At 38.9% G+C, this 14,224-nt stretch overlaps 1 protein-coding gene across 1 annotated transcript; it reads right to left on the bottom strand.

Annotated features, from left to right (window-relative positions):
* Positions 1-6,636: 6,636 nt before the first annotated feature.
* LOC134658996 (uncharacterized) lies at positions 6,637-8,251 on the bottom strand. The gene is made up of 2 exons (XM_063514603.1): positions 8,146-8,251; positions 6,637-7,775 (listed from the first exon to the last, which is right to left on the bottom strand). The coding sequence occupies exons 1-2, from the start codon at positions 8,249-8,251 to the stop codon at positions 6,739-6,741; spliced, it is 1,143 nt and encodes a 380-aa protein (XP_063370673.1). The 3' UTR covers positions 6,637-6,738.
* Between the last annotated feature and the right edge of the window lie 5,973 nt (positions 8,252-14,224).

Here is a 14,224-nt window from a genome sequence, read left to right as displayed (position 1 = left end):
ATCGTCTGCGTAACTTATACTATTGATAAAAGTACCATCAATCGAACACCCAACTTTGGTCTTGCTGAGTTCACCAATCAGGCCATTAACGTAGAGACTGAACAGCTTAGGCGATGTCGATGCAACAGATATTATGAAAACTGTTCGCCAACATTACAAAGCACAACGTTTGCTAAGATATATTTCTTGTAAAACAGAACTAATGAATGTAGTTAGAGTCAATCAAATCAGACCCATGATAAAAATAAAATATTTCATAATCAACAAATGCTTAAAAAAGGGTCTTCCTATTTAACAACTTTTCAATAATACTTTATTAAATGCAATGACAATTTGTAATGAAATGACTGACGCAGCGTATGCTGAGCCCGTTCCTTTTGTCGCACAATTAGTATTATTTTTAAATCCCTTTATGTTACAAAACCTGTATGCTTTTTGTGTTGCAATTTATGGTTTCTTATTCTTATTCTATTAAATATACCAAATTTTTGGTATTTTTTTTGTGTAATTTTTCTTTTTAGTTAGGGGCAACAGATATTCGGTATTCGGCCGAATAGTAGGCAACAATCGGCCGAATACCGAATATTCGGCAAAGTGGCCGAATAGGCCGAATAGTTGCCGAATATTTGTGGCATCTCTATATAAAAGTATAAATCAATCAAAGAGCGCAGACCCGTGATTACGAGTCCGTTGGTGCGGGTTCGGTTCCAGACGGGCATCAATCAAAAGTTCTCTTTTTGTGACGTTATCTATGAAAAGGGACCTTATTGTCGATGGCGCTTACGCCATTATTAACGATGCTCCGATATAAATACAATGCCGCGCGACGCTGTGCGGCGTAAGCGCCATCGACAATAAGGTCCCTTTTCATGGATAATGCCCCATTTTGCTTTGTGATTTACAAATCGGACTTGTTATGTGGCTGTTATTAATGTTGGGGATGGTGTAATAAATCTTGCTTATGTAAGGTTAAGCATATGGGAACGTATACATATATATGGAAAGTAGAGGTTTGAGGAACATAAATTATAATTGTTAAGTAAATAGATACACGGTAGATAGGTATAGTTCGTTTTTGGGGTTCCGTACCCAAAGGGTAAAAACGGGACCCTATTACTAAGACTCCGCTGTCCGTCCGTCCGTCTGTCACCAGGCTGTATCTCACGAACCGTGATAGCTAGACAGTTGAAATTTTCACAAATGATGTATTTCTGTTGCCGCTATAACAAATACTAAAAAAATAATAAAATAAAGACTTAAGTGGGGCTCCCATACAACAAACGTGATTTTTGACCGAAGTTAAGCAACGTCGGGCGGGGTCAGTACTTGGATGGGTGACCGTTTTTTTGCTTGTTTTTTGTTAATGGTGCGGAACCCTCTGTGCGCGAGTCCGACTCGCACTTGGCCGGTTTTTTAGCATTAGAAAAAAGGTAAACAATCTTGACGTGTCTTTTTATTGAAAAACACTTTTGAAAAATAAGTCACGGCAAATATGTAATAAGTATGAATCATATCACAATTAAGTACCTATTAGTAGTACACTTTTAATCTTACTATACCTACTTTAGAATTTTAATAACAACTTAAATAACATTGATATATAAAATATAATACTTTAAAGTAATCTAATTAGATTCTAAAATGAAAATTCAATGACAATCTTTTCATAACCCAAGTAATGACAATAATTATTGATGACATGGCGATCACCGAGCGTTATTGGACGTCATACGATCAAATCGAGGTGTAAAAGACAGATGCGTCGCTCAATTAAATTAAATGACGGCGGTGACCATTATTTACCAAATCTCGCGGACAGTAAGGGCCACTCCACACTAGCGTCTCCCGAGCGTCGGTGTATAGTCAACTCTATGGCTGCTTGTCGACGTAAGTGTAAGGCCTGAGTGGACGCTCGAAGCGGAGCGTTCGGCGGGGCGTGCAGCGTGGCGTCGGGCTCACGCGTGATGTGAGCAGCGTGCACTAAGGCCGCTCCTATACGCTTGCATTTGTTTAACATGCACGCCGCACGCCCCGCCCCACTGCACGCCCAACTCGAGCGTCCACTCAGGCCTTACACTTGTTGGCGCAACTGCGCAGCGACGCCATTTTCCATAGCGCTGACTAGACGCCGACGCAGAAAAGACGCTGGTGTGTTTCTAACTATGCATATACCATTTAAGTATGAATGTTAAAATATGTATAAAACTAGTGGCTCTTGTGAGCTGTAGGCGATGTAGCCTCTTGTACGCGACGTCCCAGCAGTGGGACCTAGATGGGCATTTTCACTTAAAAGTGTACCATTTACTTTTTTTTAATCCAAAAACTTTTGGGTTATTTCTACTCGGAATCACGAGGACTATCGACTGAAAAAGGAAAAAAATGTGTCCCAAAACAAATGTCCGTTTTGTAACGCATTTTCTCATACATTTTGTATGGACCGTTACAAAACTGACTCCCAAAATTTGTATGAAAAACTTGGGACACTTTTTTCTTTGTCTCATTCAATAGCCTACTTTTGATTCTGAGTCTAAATAACTCAAAAGTTGATGGTTTTTCGGAAAAAGTTAATGGTACCATTTTATCTGAAAATTAAATTATTATTATACAATTGGTCACCATTTTCGCTCCATCTTGCGCTCCAAAACTAAAGTAGCCGACGTAGCCCTGACAGCCGCTAAGCTTAAATGGGACTGGGCCGGACACATCTGCCGTATGCCAAACGACTTGTGGGCCAAGGAAACTACTGAGCGGACACCGAACATAGTGCGGCGTAGCGGCAGACCTCGAAGGAGATGGCGGCGCGATCTTGACGTCTTTCGGGAAGATTGACCTAATATTGCCCTAGAGCGAGACGCGTGGAAGAAAGAGAGGGAGGCCTTTGCCCAGCAGTGGGACACAACAGGCTAACAAATAAATAAATAATGGTCACCACTACCTCGTGGTCGCCCTACCGCGATGACACTAACTGATCGCCCACCTGATCAAATTTGCATCTTGATTGTCCACGTAATACCCGAATTTATCGCGGGCCGCATACGATAATGCCATTCGTCAAACCTGGCCATTTATCCAGGGATTCCAGTTTTCAATTAATAAATTAAAATTAAAATAGATAGGGAATACCAGAGTGCGTAGCCAACGTGCAATTATTAACGCTCCGTATGGAACGAAACGCAATTTGCCTACTATTCGGCCGAATACCGAATATCTGTTGCCCCTAACTAAAAAGAAAAATTACACAAAGAAAATACCAAAAAATAGGTATATTTAATATTTAAAAAATATTATTGGAAAGTTGTTAAATAGGAAGACCCTTTTTTAATATTAATATAATTAATGATTAAACGAACTTACCATAAGTGAAGTTCAATCATAATTATCCAAGTTGCTTCGTCGAATAGATTAGAAATAAACACAATGTAGTTTCACGTAATGCATGACCTGAAACACTGAATTTTAGAGAATAGAAAAAAAATAATTTTAAAAACGTTTTGACATCTGACATTACCATCATTTAGTTCAGAGATACAACATACCTTTATATAAGTGCAAACATATAAGTATGCATATAGTTTATACCTATCACTATAAGAAGTAATGTTTATATAATGAAGATATTTCACAATAAGGGCAAGTATAAACGGGAGGGCGGGATTCTAATCTATTCGACGAAGCAACTTGGATAATTATGATTGAACTTCACTTATGGTAAGTTCGTTTAATCATTAATTATCCTTTTTGCTTCGTCTTCTAGATTAGAAATAAACACAATGTAGACCTTGAGAGGAATAGTGAAATATCGAAATAATAAATAAACCAAGTTAATAATAAGCAAATAAATTTAATACTTTAACCAAAACAAATTGTCAGTAACCATTGAATGGTTACCAAAGTAATAACACAATTAATTAAAGTACATTAGACATAATAGTTTTGGCAAAGGTTGAATTATCGGTCTCTTTAATACATCTGTTATAAAATTTACCAAATATAACTGAAGATCCGCTCCATCCTGCGGTTTTCCTTATTACATCCAAATTTACTCCCAGACTATGCGCTTTAGAGGTCGCCGCATGTCGCGTACTATGAGCGGTAAACATTGTGATATCTATACCACATTCTCCTAAAGTTAATCTAATCCAACGACTTATCGTTTGTGAAGTTACTGGTTTATGAGGTTTTTTTAGACTCACAAAGAGAGAATCGTGATTGTGACGTAACAATTTGGTTCTATCTATGTAAACAGATAGCGTTTTAACCGGACAAATTTCTGGCTTTTCCGGAAATGCCGGTAAGGTCAACAAAGGTTGAGCTGCGCCCAGCCTCGAGGTTTTAATGAGATCGGGAATTTTAATAGTGACTTCATTTATATTAAATTCAACATTACTTACAAGAATTTTAGTTAATGTCTGAGCCCTGTGCGCTGTTACGAGAGCGAGCAGAGTAACAAGTTTTCTAGTTATCTTATCCAGATCAAGATTTTGATTAGGGAACCAAGATGCTAGGTTGTCTAATACTGTTGAAGTGTTCCATGTTTGATTATATTTAGGTAAAGGCGGGCGCATTCTGTAAACGCCCTTAAAAAAACGTTTAATACGATCATCGTTACCAATATGCGTGCCTAAAAGTAGGGACAGAGCAGATCTGCAGCTGTTTAAAGTACCGTACTGAGCATTACCTTCATATAACTGTGTAAGGAAAGTTAATACTTCTGTTATTGAAGAAGTGAATAAATCAACGTTATTAATAGTACAGAAACTGTGCCATTTCTTTAGGCAAGAATCATACTGCTTAATAGAATTATCGGATAGAGATGCAACCATTATATTTATGGATGACGGAGGGGTCCCATGTCTTAGTAGCGACTCCCGGATAAGACTCCGGCAACCAGGGTAAGTCGGCGGTGTACGCTGCGATCGCTGGAATTAGATATGATCAGGTCGCTACTAGGTTCAAAATATAAGGGCTCCGTGGCAAGGAGTTGCTTAAATAGGGGAAACCACGGTTGAGTTGGCCAAAAGGGGACTATCATTATACCCGTAGCGTTGTCTCTTATGATTTTTCTTATTGTTTTTAAAATCATCGAAAAAGGAGGGAACGCGTAAAAGTAGTATTTGTTCCATGAAATGGTGAAGGCGTTTATGGAAAAAGCGTGTGGATCCCTGTACCAGGAAACATATATATAACATTTTTTATTCAAAGAAATAGCAAAAAGATCTATTTCTGGCATTCCAAATTGTTTAACAATAATATTGAAAGCGAAATTATTTAGTTCCCATTCGATATCCGGGTGAGGACGACGCGATTCGGCATCTGCCAGAGTGTTATCTACCGATTTAATATAAGATGCGTAAACAATAATATTCCGTGCCTCGCACCATTGCCAAAGAACCTTTGCAGCGCGGTTGAGATGAGGAAACTGCACACCGCCCATTCGATTAATATAGGAAATTGCCGTCGTGTTATCGACACGAAGTAAGATTTGACAGTTTGACATGCCTTTAGCAAAAGTTTGTAAGCTATGAAAGGCCGCCATTATTTCTAGATAGTTAATATGGTTGCGACTCTCCTCTACAGACCAAGGACCACCTACAGTTTCCTCTCTACACGCCGCCCCCCACCCCGAGGTAGAAGCATCACTAAAAATTTCCAAGCAGTAGTCGTCATACTTAATTTTGTTGGAAGGTTTATTAATGGCCTGACACCACCAATCAAACTCTGACTTCAACGTCTGAGGTATGTTCATATACCTGTCAAAATTCTCTGGGTCATTAATTAAACTGAGGTATTTTTGTCTTTCGAATTCTTTAGTGTAAAGCCGGCCATACTCTACTGCAGGACATGCCGAGTTAAGCAGCCCGATTAAACGCGCAAAATCTCTTATTTTGCACCGGCGGGCAGTCTTAAAATGATTCAATTCTTTCTTTATTTTATTTATTTTATCATCAGGCAAAGTAACTTGGAAATTTTTGGTGTCTATGATATAACCTAGAAATTTACACCTATTATTAGGTACCAGGTTGCTCTTCTCTTCATTTATAACGAAGCCTACAGATGTTAACAATTGCTTTGTAGCTAAAATATTGTCCAAACAAGACTCATAAGTACTTCCTATTAAGAGAAAGTCATCTAAATAGACAGAGGACAGGTAACCACATGCTCTGAGCAATTTGGTGACTGGTTTCATTATTTTTGTAAACACAAAGGGAGCGGTACTAAGGCCAAACGGTAAAACATTAAATTCATACAGCTTTGCATTGAACTCAAATCGAAGATATTTTCGTGAATTATCATGTATACGTATCAAAAAATATGCATCTTTTAGGTCTAGAGTACTCATGAAACATTTCTCAGAAACCAGTTTTAAAGCAGTTCTTAAATCTTCGAGTTTGAAGTGTTCTGTATCAATGAATTTATTAAAGTTTTTAAGATTAAGTATAAATCTGTGTTTACCGTTTGGCTTTGGAATTAAAAAAATTGTTGACAAATATTGTCCATTGCAAGGTTCACATTCAGAAATAGCGCCAGATTTTAATAAATCTGCAATTGATTCTGAAATCTGAAGCTTTTCATTAATTGAGAAAGTTTTTCCTTTAGGAGCATGAATCTGCTCCACGGGACGATGTGTAATTATCTCATATCCCGCTATCCATGATAAAATAACCGGATCCGAGGTCAATAATGACCATTGATAGTAGAAATGCGATAGTCTGCCAGTGTGACTCACCGGTGTTCCATCTAGCGGCGGCTCGAGTACCTGTGGCGCGACGCTCGATATGATGTGCGTGAGCTGCTCGCGTGCTGATTCCTGGAAGAAGCAGGCTCCCTGCTCCTCTGGCTCCCCTGATGCCTGCGATTCAGAGGAGGAGCCTTCCAGTTTAAATTATTTCTTTTAGGATGGGCTCCTGTGTATTGCTGCGGTGTGTAAGGCTTGTTTTTAGGACCAGAAACTCTATTAGAAGACGTCGGTAATTTTAGATCGGCTCCCGATTTCGAAATAGACTTTGCAGTTTTTAAGGTTTCGGCAAGTTCGGAACCGAATAGCATTTTATCTATATTAGTCTTTTGCATTTGTTCCTTCATGTCTTTTTTCAGATTATATAGGATAAAGTTTCTTCGTGTAACCGAGTCTTGGTTTTGATTATCAGAGAGCAAACGACAGGCATCCATTAATAGTCTTATAGTTGGCGCATCTTTGTCTTCTTTGGACATTAAACTACTGAGAGCCTCGGCAATACACGATATTGCTCGTCCTAGTTGTTTTTGTTTCAGTTGAATACCTTTGTCTCGCTTCATCACCGCGTCTGAGACCGCAGCTTTTATTTCTGGATTGAGTTCTGGAGCGTCAATCAAGGGACAGTTGCTAGGAGGTAAGTACCTGTCGCATAGCTCTTTACGAACTTCCTTGGCTAAGCCATTAGTCGCAATGTGCTGTAGTCGTTTCGCTAGATCGTTTTGAATTTCTTTTCCATATTGTTGTATTAATGACGGATCCTCACCCAGTATTTCTAAAAGAGTACTGTCTAGAATCACGTCTCCTGTCTCCTCAGGTGATTCTCCTGTATCCAATAAAGGAGCATCTTGCACGGCAGGTATTGCTTGCTGCACAGTAGGTGCCTGTTGTGGTGTCAGCGGCAGGTCTGATGTTGGTAGTGGACCGAGAGGGTTGGTGGGTTTTGGCGGTTGTTCGGGTATGTGTACGGTCGATCTTACGGTTTCAAAATGATTTACGTCTTCCTCTGTTATCGAGTAATCATCATCTACTTGCAACGCGTCTGTAAATATACACTTATAAGCTGTTGTTCATGTTCATAATTATATGATGATTTACACATTGCGACAAGGTTGTAATAACGGCAAAGTGACAACCCCACAGGTTGCCCGCATTGCTCGTATATGTTCACGTCAGAACGTAAAGTGACAGTCCCAGAAACTGCCCGCAGTACGAACCATACACGTGGGAGAAGTTAAATTGTAGACATTACTATTCAACTACTTTCAGGGATATATCCACGTCAGTAAGTAAAGTGACAGCCCCAAAAACTGTCCGCAGTACAAACCATATACGTGATAAATAATGATGGCGTAAATATCCAACTTCGTTTTGCTGAAAAAGATACTCGTATTAAATGTTAAAGGACTGACCTTCCATGTCCTCATCATGTCGGTGTCGTTTAATATTCTTCTCTAACTTTTTTATCTTGTGAAGCAAATAATCGTAGTCACGATCTTTATGCTTTCTCTTACCCATTTTAGGATATGATAGGTAAGCAATGCAATTTATTTATAGCTGGAAAAAACTGTTAATTATAGAACGTGTGTTCAGGCGTAGCACTGAAAATTGTGAATGGTGGTAATGTCAGATGTCAAAACGTTTTTAAAATTATTTTTTTTCTATTCTCTAAAATTCAGTGTTTCAGGTCATGCATTACGTGAAACTACATTGTGTTTATTTCTAATCTAGAAGACGAAGCAAAAAGGATAATAATAAATATTTTATTTTTATCATGGGTCTGATTTGATTGACTCTAACTACATTCAGTTCTGTTTTACAAAAAATATATCTTAGCAAACGTTGTGCATTGTTGGCGAACAGTTTTCATAATAATTGTGACTCACAATGTTTGCATCTCACGCCGAATATTCGGTCGCCGAATATTCGGTATTCGGCCGAGAGAGTGGCCGAATATTCGGTATTCGGCCAAAACCACTATTCGGGGCATCTCTACTTAATACTACTTTGCTACTACGTAGGTAATAATGACTTCTTACAAAACGCTTTAGTCAACTGTAATCACGTGTCACCAAAAGACATCAACGCGCTATTATTTGATGAATAAGAACATCGTTGATGTCTTTTGTACTATCTACTGAGATATTCACCTAATCTAGTTTAATTATTTAGGTTTCATGATAGAAAAAGTATTGTATATGTACAATAGTAGTATAATCAAGCTTTTCAATCTCCCTATTATATTCAAGGGTGCATTCCATTGAAAATTCTACCCTTTTTAAAATTCTAGTGTTCAACAGAATGTGGCTTTCCATCACAAAAAGGAACCTTCCGTATGCTTCAAGTGGAATAAGGACCATCTGAAATTCCAACAGCAATTCTGATAGAAACGTCCTTATTGCAGATGAACCATAAGGACCCTTTTCTATGGAAAGCCACAAATTATTAGCAAAACCTGTTACACTTCCGGTAAAAATGGCGGCTCGCAAAAACAATACGAATACAACATGGCGTCAATATGAATGACAGTTGCTTTGCTATTGATATATACAGGGTGTTGCAATTATTACAAAATATCGATCAATAGGGAATATTACGCGAAACTCTGCGTAGGGGGCGCCACTACCACAATCAGTCACAATCTAAGGGTTTACCAGAACGATTAGAGTCGAAATTTGGGCATCTAACCTCTCTATCGCTCTTGCACCGAGCGATAAAGAGGCAGATAGCTGAGTTTCTATTTTCGCGTTTCCCGGTAGGCCCTTTGTAAACCAACCGCCTTGATGTATCAATTACATATTTTATTGTCTGTGAAAACTTGGCAAAAAACAGTTTAAGAGCCCATCAACGTGCACACTAGCGCCACTGCTAAATAATCGTGATTATTTAAATTTAACGAAATATATTTAAAAAAGGGGCCGCTACGTACTGTATCTTGTATTAAAGTACCTTTTGAATACATTAAACTACTTTCTATGTTGCTGGATTCGTCAATATATATTTTACTTGACATTTAAAGGAAAACTAATGGCACCATTACTGTGCAAATAAATTATACAAATAATTGGCTGTAGAAACTCTGGTTTTATACAAAGCTTATCACACTCAGGTGCACTTGCACCATCCCACTAACCCGGGGTTAAGCTGTTAAACCGTTAACCTATTCTCAATTTGTACTGGTAACCATGGTGACTCCAGGTTTAACCGATTAACCCCGGGTTAGTGGAATGCAAGTGGGCTTCAAAGTGCTAAATACCTGCAGACGGTACATATAGGGTTTGCAATCCGGATCCGAAATGCATGAAATTATCCGGATCTGGATCCGGATCCGCGGATCTTCCCATACATTTCGGATCCGTCGTGCAAACCCTAGGTACATATATTCAGAGCACCCTGTATAGGGGCAGAAGGGCCGCGGTGTGTAATTAGTCCTAATTACCACCACAGGCCGCGGAAAAAGTACAGTCGGTGTTAAAAATACCTACTTACCTTACTTAGAAGTAGAGGTAGTAGGTGCCATGCTCTCGGCATCAAACTCCAGGCCGCGTAGCCAACATGTCAATCGCTTACGCTCCGTAGGGATCGAAACGCAACTGTCACTGTCACACTAATATGGAAGAGTGATAGAGAGACAAAGCGTTTCGTTGTCGAAGCGATAGCGATTCTAACCTTGGCTATAAAAAAAAAGAGAAATTTCCAATGCAGGTAGTAATCCATCGATAAGCACGTGTAGTTGTTGCGCCTTCTCGTTGACAGCGGGTTTTATGGCCCGGATGACCATACGAACTGAGCAGTTCGTATGGTCTTTACTATAGGCATAGAGAAATATAGTAAGACTAGAGTGCTCACACCATACATCAGTTCAGACTATTAATTTCAGTGTCTACATCTAGCATCGAGTAGCGGAACTATCAGTACTGCTACTTGACAATAGATGTAGCACCGACCGGAAAGTCTTATCTCAACAGCATAAGACTACATCTATTGTCAAGTAGCAGTTCTGATAGTTCCGCTACTCGATGCTAGATGCTAATAGTCTTTTTGGTACTAAAACTGATGTATGGAGTGAGCACTCTATGTATTTTTTTCTCTATGCTAGGCCGGCAGGAATGTCGAGATCCGATGTCGCACCACGATGAAACACGTCGGATGCGTCATTACCAAACTAAAATGGAGTTGGGCGGGACATGTTGCCAACTTGCCACGCAGAGTGAATCGCAGGTGGGCCAAAATGTTAACGCAATGATGGCCGCTCTACCACTACCACCAGTTTGGCACTAACATAAACGTCATCGAGAACGTAATTTACTTTCTATGCATCTCGCTCGTACTCGCATGTTAGTACAAGCGAGATGTATAGAAAGTAAATTACGTTCTCGAAAGCGTTTATGTCAGTTTTGACACTGTCAATGACTCATGGTACGCGCTCAGACGAAAGGAGTGCCTGGCGTCCGTTGGCTCGTTGGGTGGACGATATTCGGAAGATTGCGGGATTCTGGATGAGATTGGCTATAAGTGGCGTAGGTACTTGAAGAGAGGCCTATGCTCAGCAGTGGGCGATAAAAGGCTGATATGATGATAATGCAGGTCATGTAGGTATTTATGGCCTTATTGCAAATGAATATGGCACAAAATTGTGTTGCCTCAACTGTACATAGACATCGCTATGCCTTCATCATCATCTTCCTCGCGTTGTCCCGGCATTTTGCCACGGCTCATGGGAGTCTGGGGTTCGCTTGGCAACTAATCCCAGTAATTCGCGTGGGCACTAGTTTTTACGAAAGCGACTGCCATCTGACCTTCCAACCCAGAGGGTAAACTAGGCCCGTATTGGGATTAGTCCGGTTTCCTCACGATGTTTTCCTTCACCGAAAAGCGACTGGTAAATATCAAATGATATTTCGTACATAAGTTCCGAAAAACTCATTGGTACGAGCCGGGGTTTGAACCCGCGACCTCCGGATTGCAAATCGCACGCTCTTACCGCTAGGCCACCAGCGCTTTTCACATCTATACCTTATTGGCATTTTTAAAGTCGGTGATGAAATAGCATACTTAGAGTCTAAAATCAGGTAAATACGGAAGAAAGAGAAAAGAAAGAATGACATACCTCTCCCCTTATCACTAAAACACGACGTTCCGTTACATTTGACAGCCTACAACTATTCATAAGGGCAGTTTCGGCTACCATCTCACAAGATATAATTATAAAGTAGTATGCCCCGTAGCTAAACTGCAATTAAAAGCGCTGTGGGTGTGTCAACTAACTGTTTCAGCTTGTAGCTACGTATCATTAAGTTTTATGTTGTTTTACAAGTCACTGACGTTTAGGATGACCTCTTACTTTCCCAACTTTCCCTAAAAAATATGTAAATGTAGCCACAGTCGCCATCAGATATATCGGAGTTGCCGAGGTGCTCATAAATATGAACATGCACTCTAACGTCTTGACAATAAAGGCGTGTTCAGATATTTGTGAGCACCTTGGCCGCTCCGATTAATGGCGAATGTACCTAAGTGAAGGGACTGTTGAAGTTGATATACCTGTCTATGACAATAGGGTATTTGACTATTATTTAGTCAAATCAGTTTCTTTTTTCGACCTGTGAAAACGATTTTGCTACTATGGAATTTACATGAAACACTAGCATGTGACGTCACGATCAAATTACCTACTCTTTATAGTTTTATACGGGTTTTAAAATAGAAATTGTGTCTAAAAATGACTGCTGTACCTATGTTTCTCTATTAATCTTCTAGTACTTTATTTCATGCATGGTGTAAAATAATTTATTTTACATACTTACAGTCAAATACCCTATGCTGGCCGACAACCTCAATTTTATCGACGTTTCAGAGTGCATTACAAATGTATCCGGACTTAATCGCGTATAATTAAGTTTTATAATTACCTCCGACGTTTCGAGAACGGCATTGTCCCCGGGGTCTCGAAAATGACTAGTTAAAGTTGACATCAACATCTTCTAGCTTAGCCCACACTTGTCTGAGGCCAAGATCTTTGGGTCACAAAATATGAAAAAATCCTTGAGTCTGTTCGGAAAGAGAAGAGATGTGGAATCTATGAGGGCCAATACATTCCACGACTCTTCTCTTTCCGAACAGTCTCTACAAGTTTATGTTCGCAACCTTTTTTCAACAAGAACTTTTTTTAAACTGTTATGATGCAAAACTTTTCAGGCCAATACCTATTTATACCAGAGACAATTAAATCACTTCACATATACTTTAAGAATTCTTTATGAAGCCGATTTGTCCTTATAACTACCAATGCTTACAAGCTCATGACATAACTTTTTTATCAACAAAAGGCCGTATTGACATCTTTTTATAGAAAACTTTGAACTTTAGAAACACTGAAAGTCCATTCTTAAATACGCCCTGCGAATCGAACTCTTCCATCAACCGTACAATTATACTCTACATAACGATATGTACCTATAACTAATACCGTAATTACGTATGGTGGAATTTCTTTTCGCGATTCCCACGTTTCGCTCGGAATAAATAAAATACGACGGATTTTGGCTTTTACTTAAACCATTGGTCAAAGATAAGTGTGGGGTGCGCTAGATCGTAGTGAATTGGTATTTATAAAACGATATCTGTTTAATATACTTAACCATTTTTGAAGTGAAAACTTCTTTAGCGGCGCTGGGCACTTTTTGTAATGGGGAAAAAATGTTAAACTCGCGAGAGGTAAGATTCGTAAGACGTAAGACGGACACGTGACCTGATCGAAAAACTGTTACAATGTCATTGAGTTTTTCTTTATTGATTTAAATGCCATCTAGTCAGTTTCCCTCTAACTGGTACTAATATAACTCGAGTACTAACAGTGATGTGCTTAGGGGTTTCAAGTAATGCGACGAAATAACGCTAGATGGCGTTAACCTCAATTATACATAGTGCTGCAGACATTTTGCACTAGTCATTGAGTTTTCACTTCTGCCGGCACTCCCAGAGTGCAACCGGTTGTTTTTTTTTATAAACAAGTGTCGTACATTCTATTGTATGCTTAATTAATTCGCGTATTTGTAGACATCGCAAAGTTAAGATTAAGATACCTAAATAAAAGCTAATTTTTGAACATTAATATTTTGTTATTGTGTAGGTATTATATTCTTTGTCAAATTTGTAACGGGTACTTTCGATCTTAATTGGCGAAAATGGGGTCCCAAATGATTTCGGGATAGTACGCTTCTCTTTGTGTGTGTGTGTGTGTGTGTGTGTGTGATGAACTGTTAAAAACTTGTAATTTATTTATTTATTTATTTTTATTACATACAATACATGGAAAACCAACAGCTATAAACAAGTCAAAGAGCAAAAATAAAACAATAATGTTTTTAAACTGTATTTAAACTGTTGTTTGTACGAATTAAGGAATAATTACGATGAAAAAATTTATAGGTCATAATATCTTGCATTTGATAGAACAAATTCAAACCAATTTTTCGTTCACAAAATCCC

This window comes from Cydia amplana, chromosome 24 (assembly GCF_948474715.1).
Source record: "Cydia amplana chromosome 24, ilCydAmpl1.1, whole genome shotgun sequence".
Lineage (NCBI taxonomy): Eukaryota > Metazoa > Arthropoda > Insecta > Lepidoptera > Tortricidae > Cydia > Cydia amplana.
Note: the sequence above shows the minus strand (reverse complement) of the source record. Positions and strands in the feature narration are given on the sequence as shown.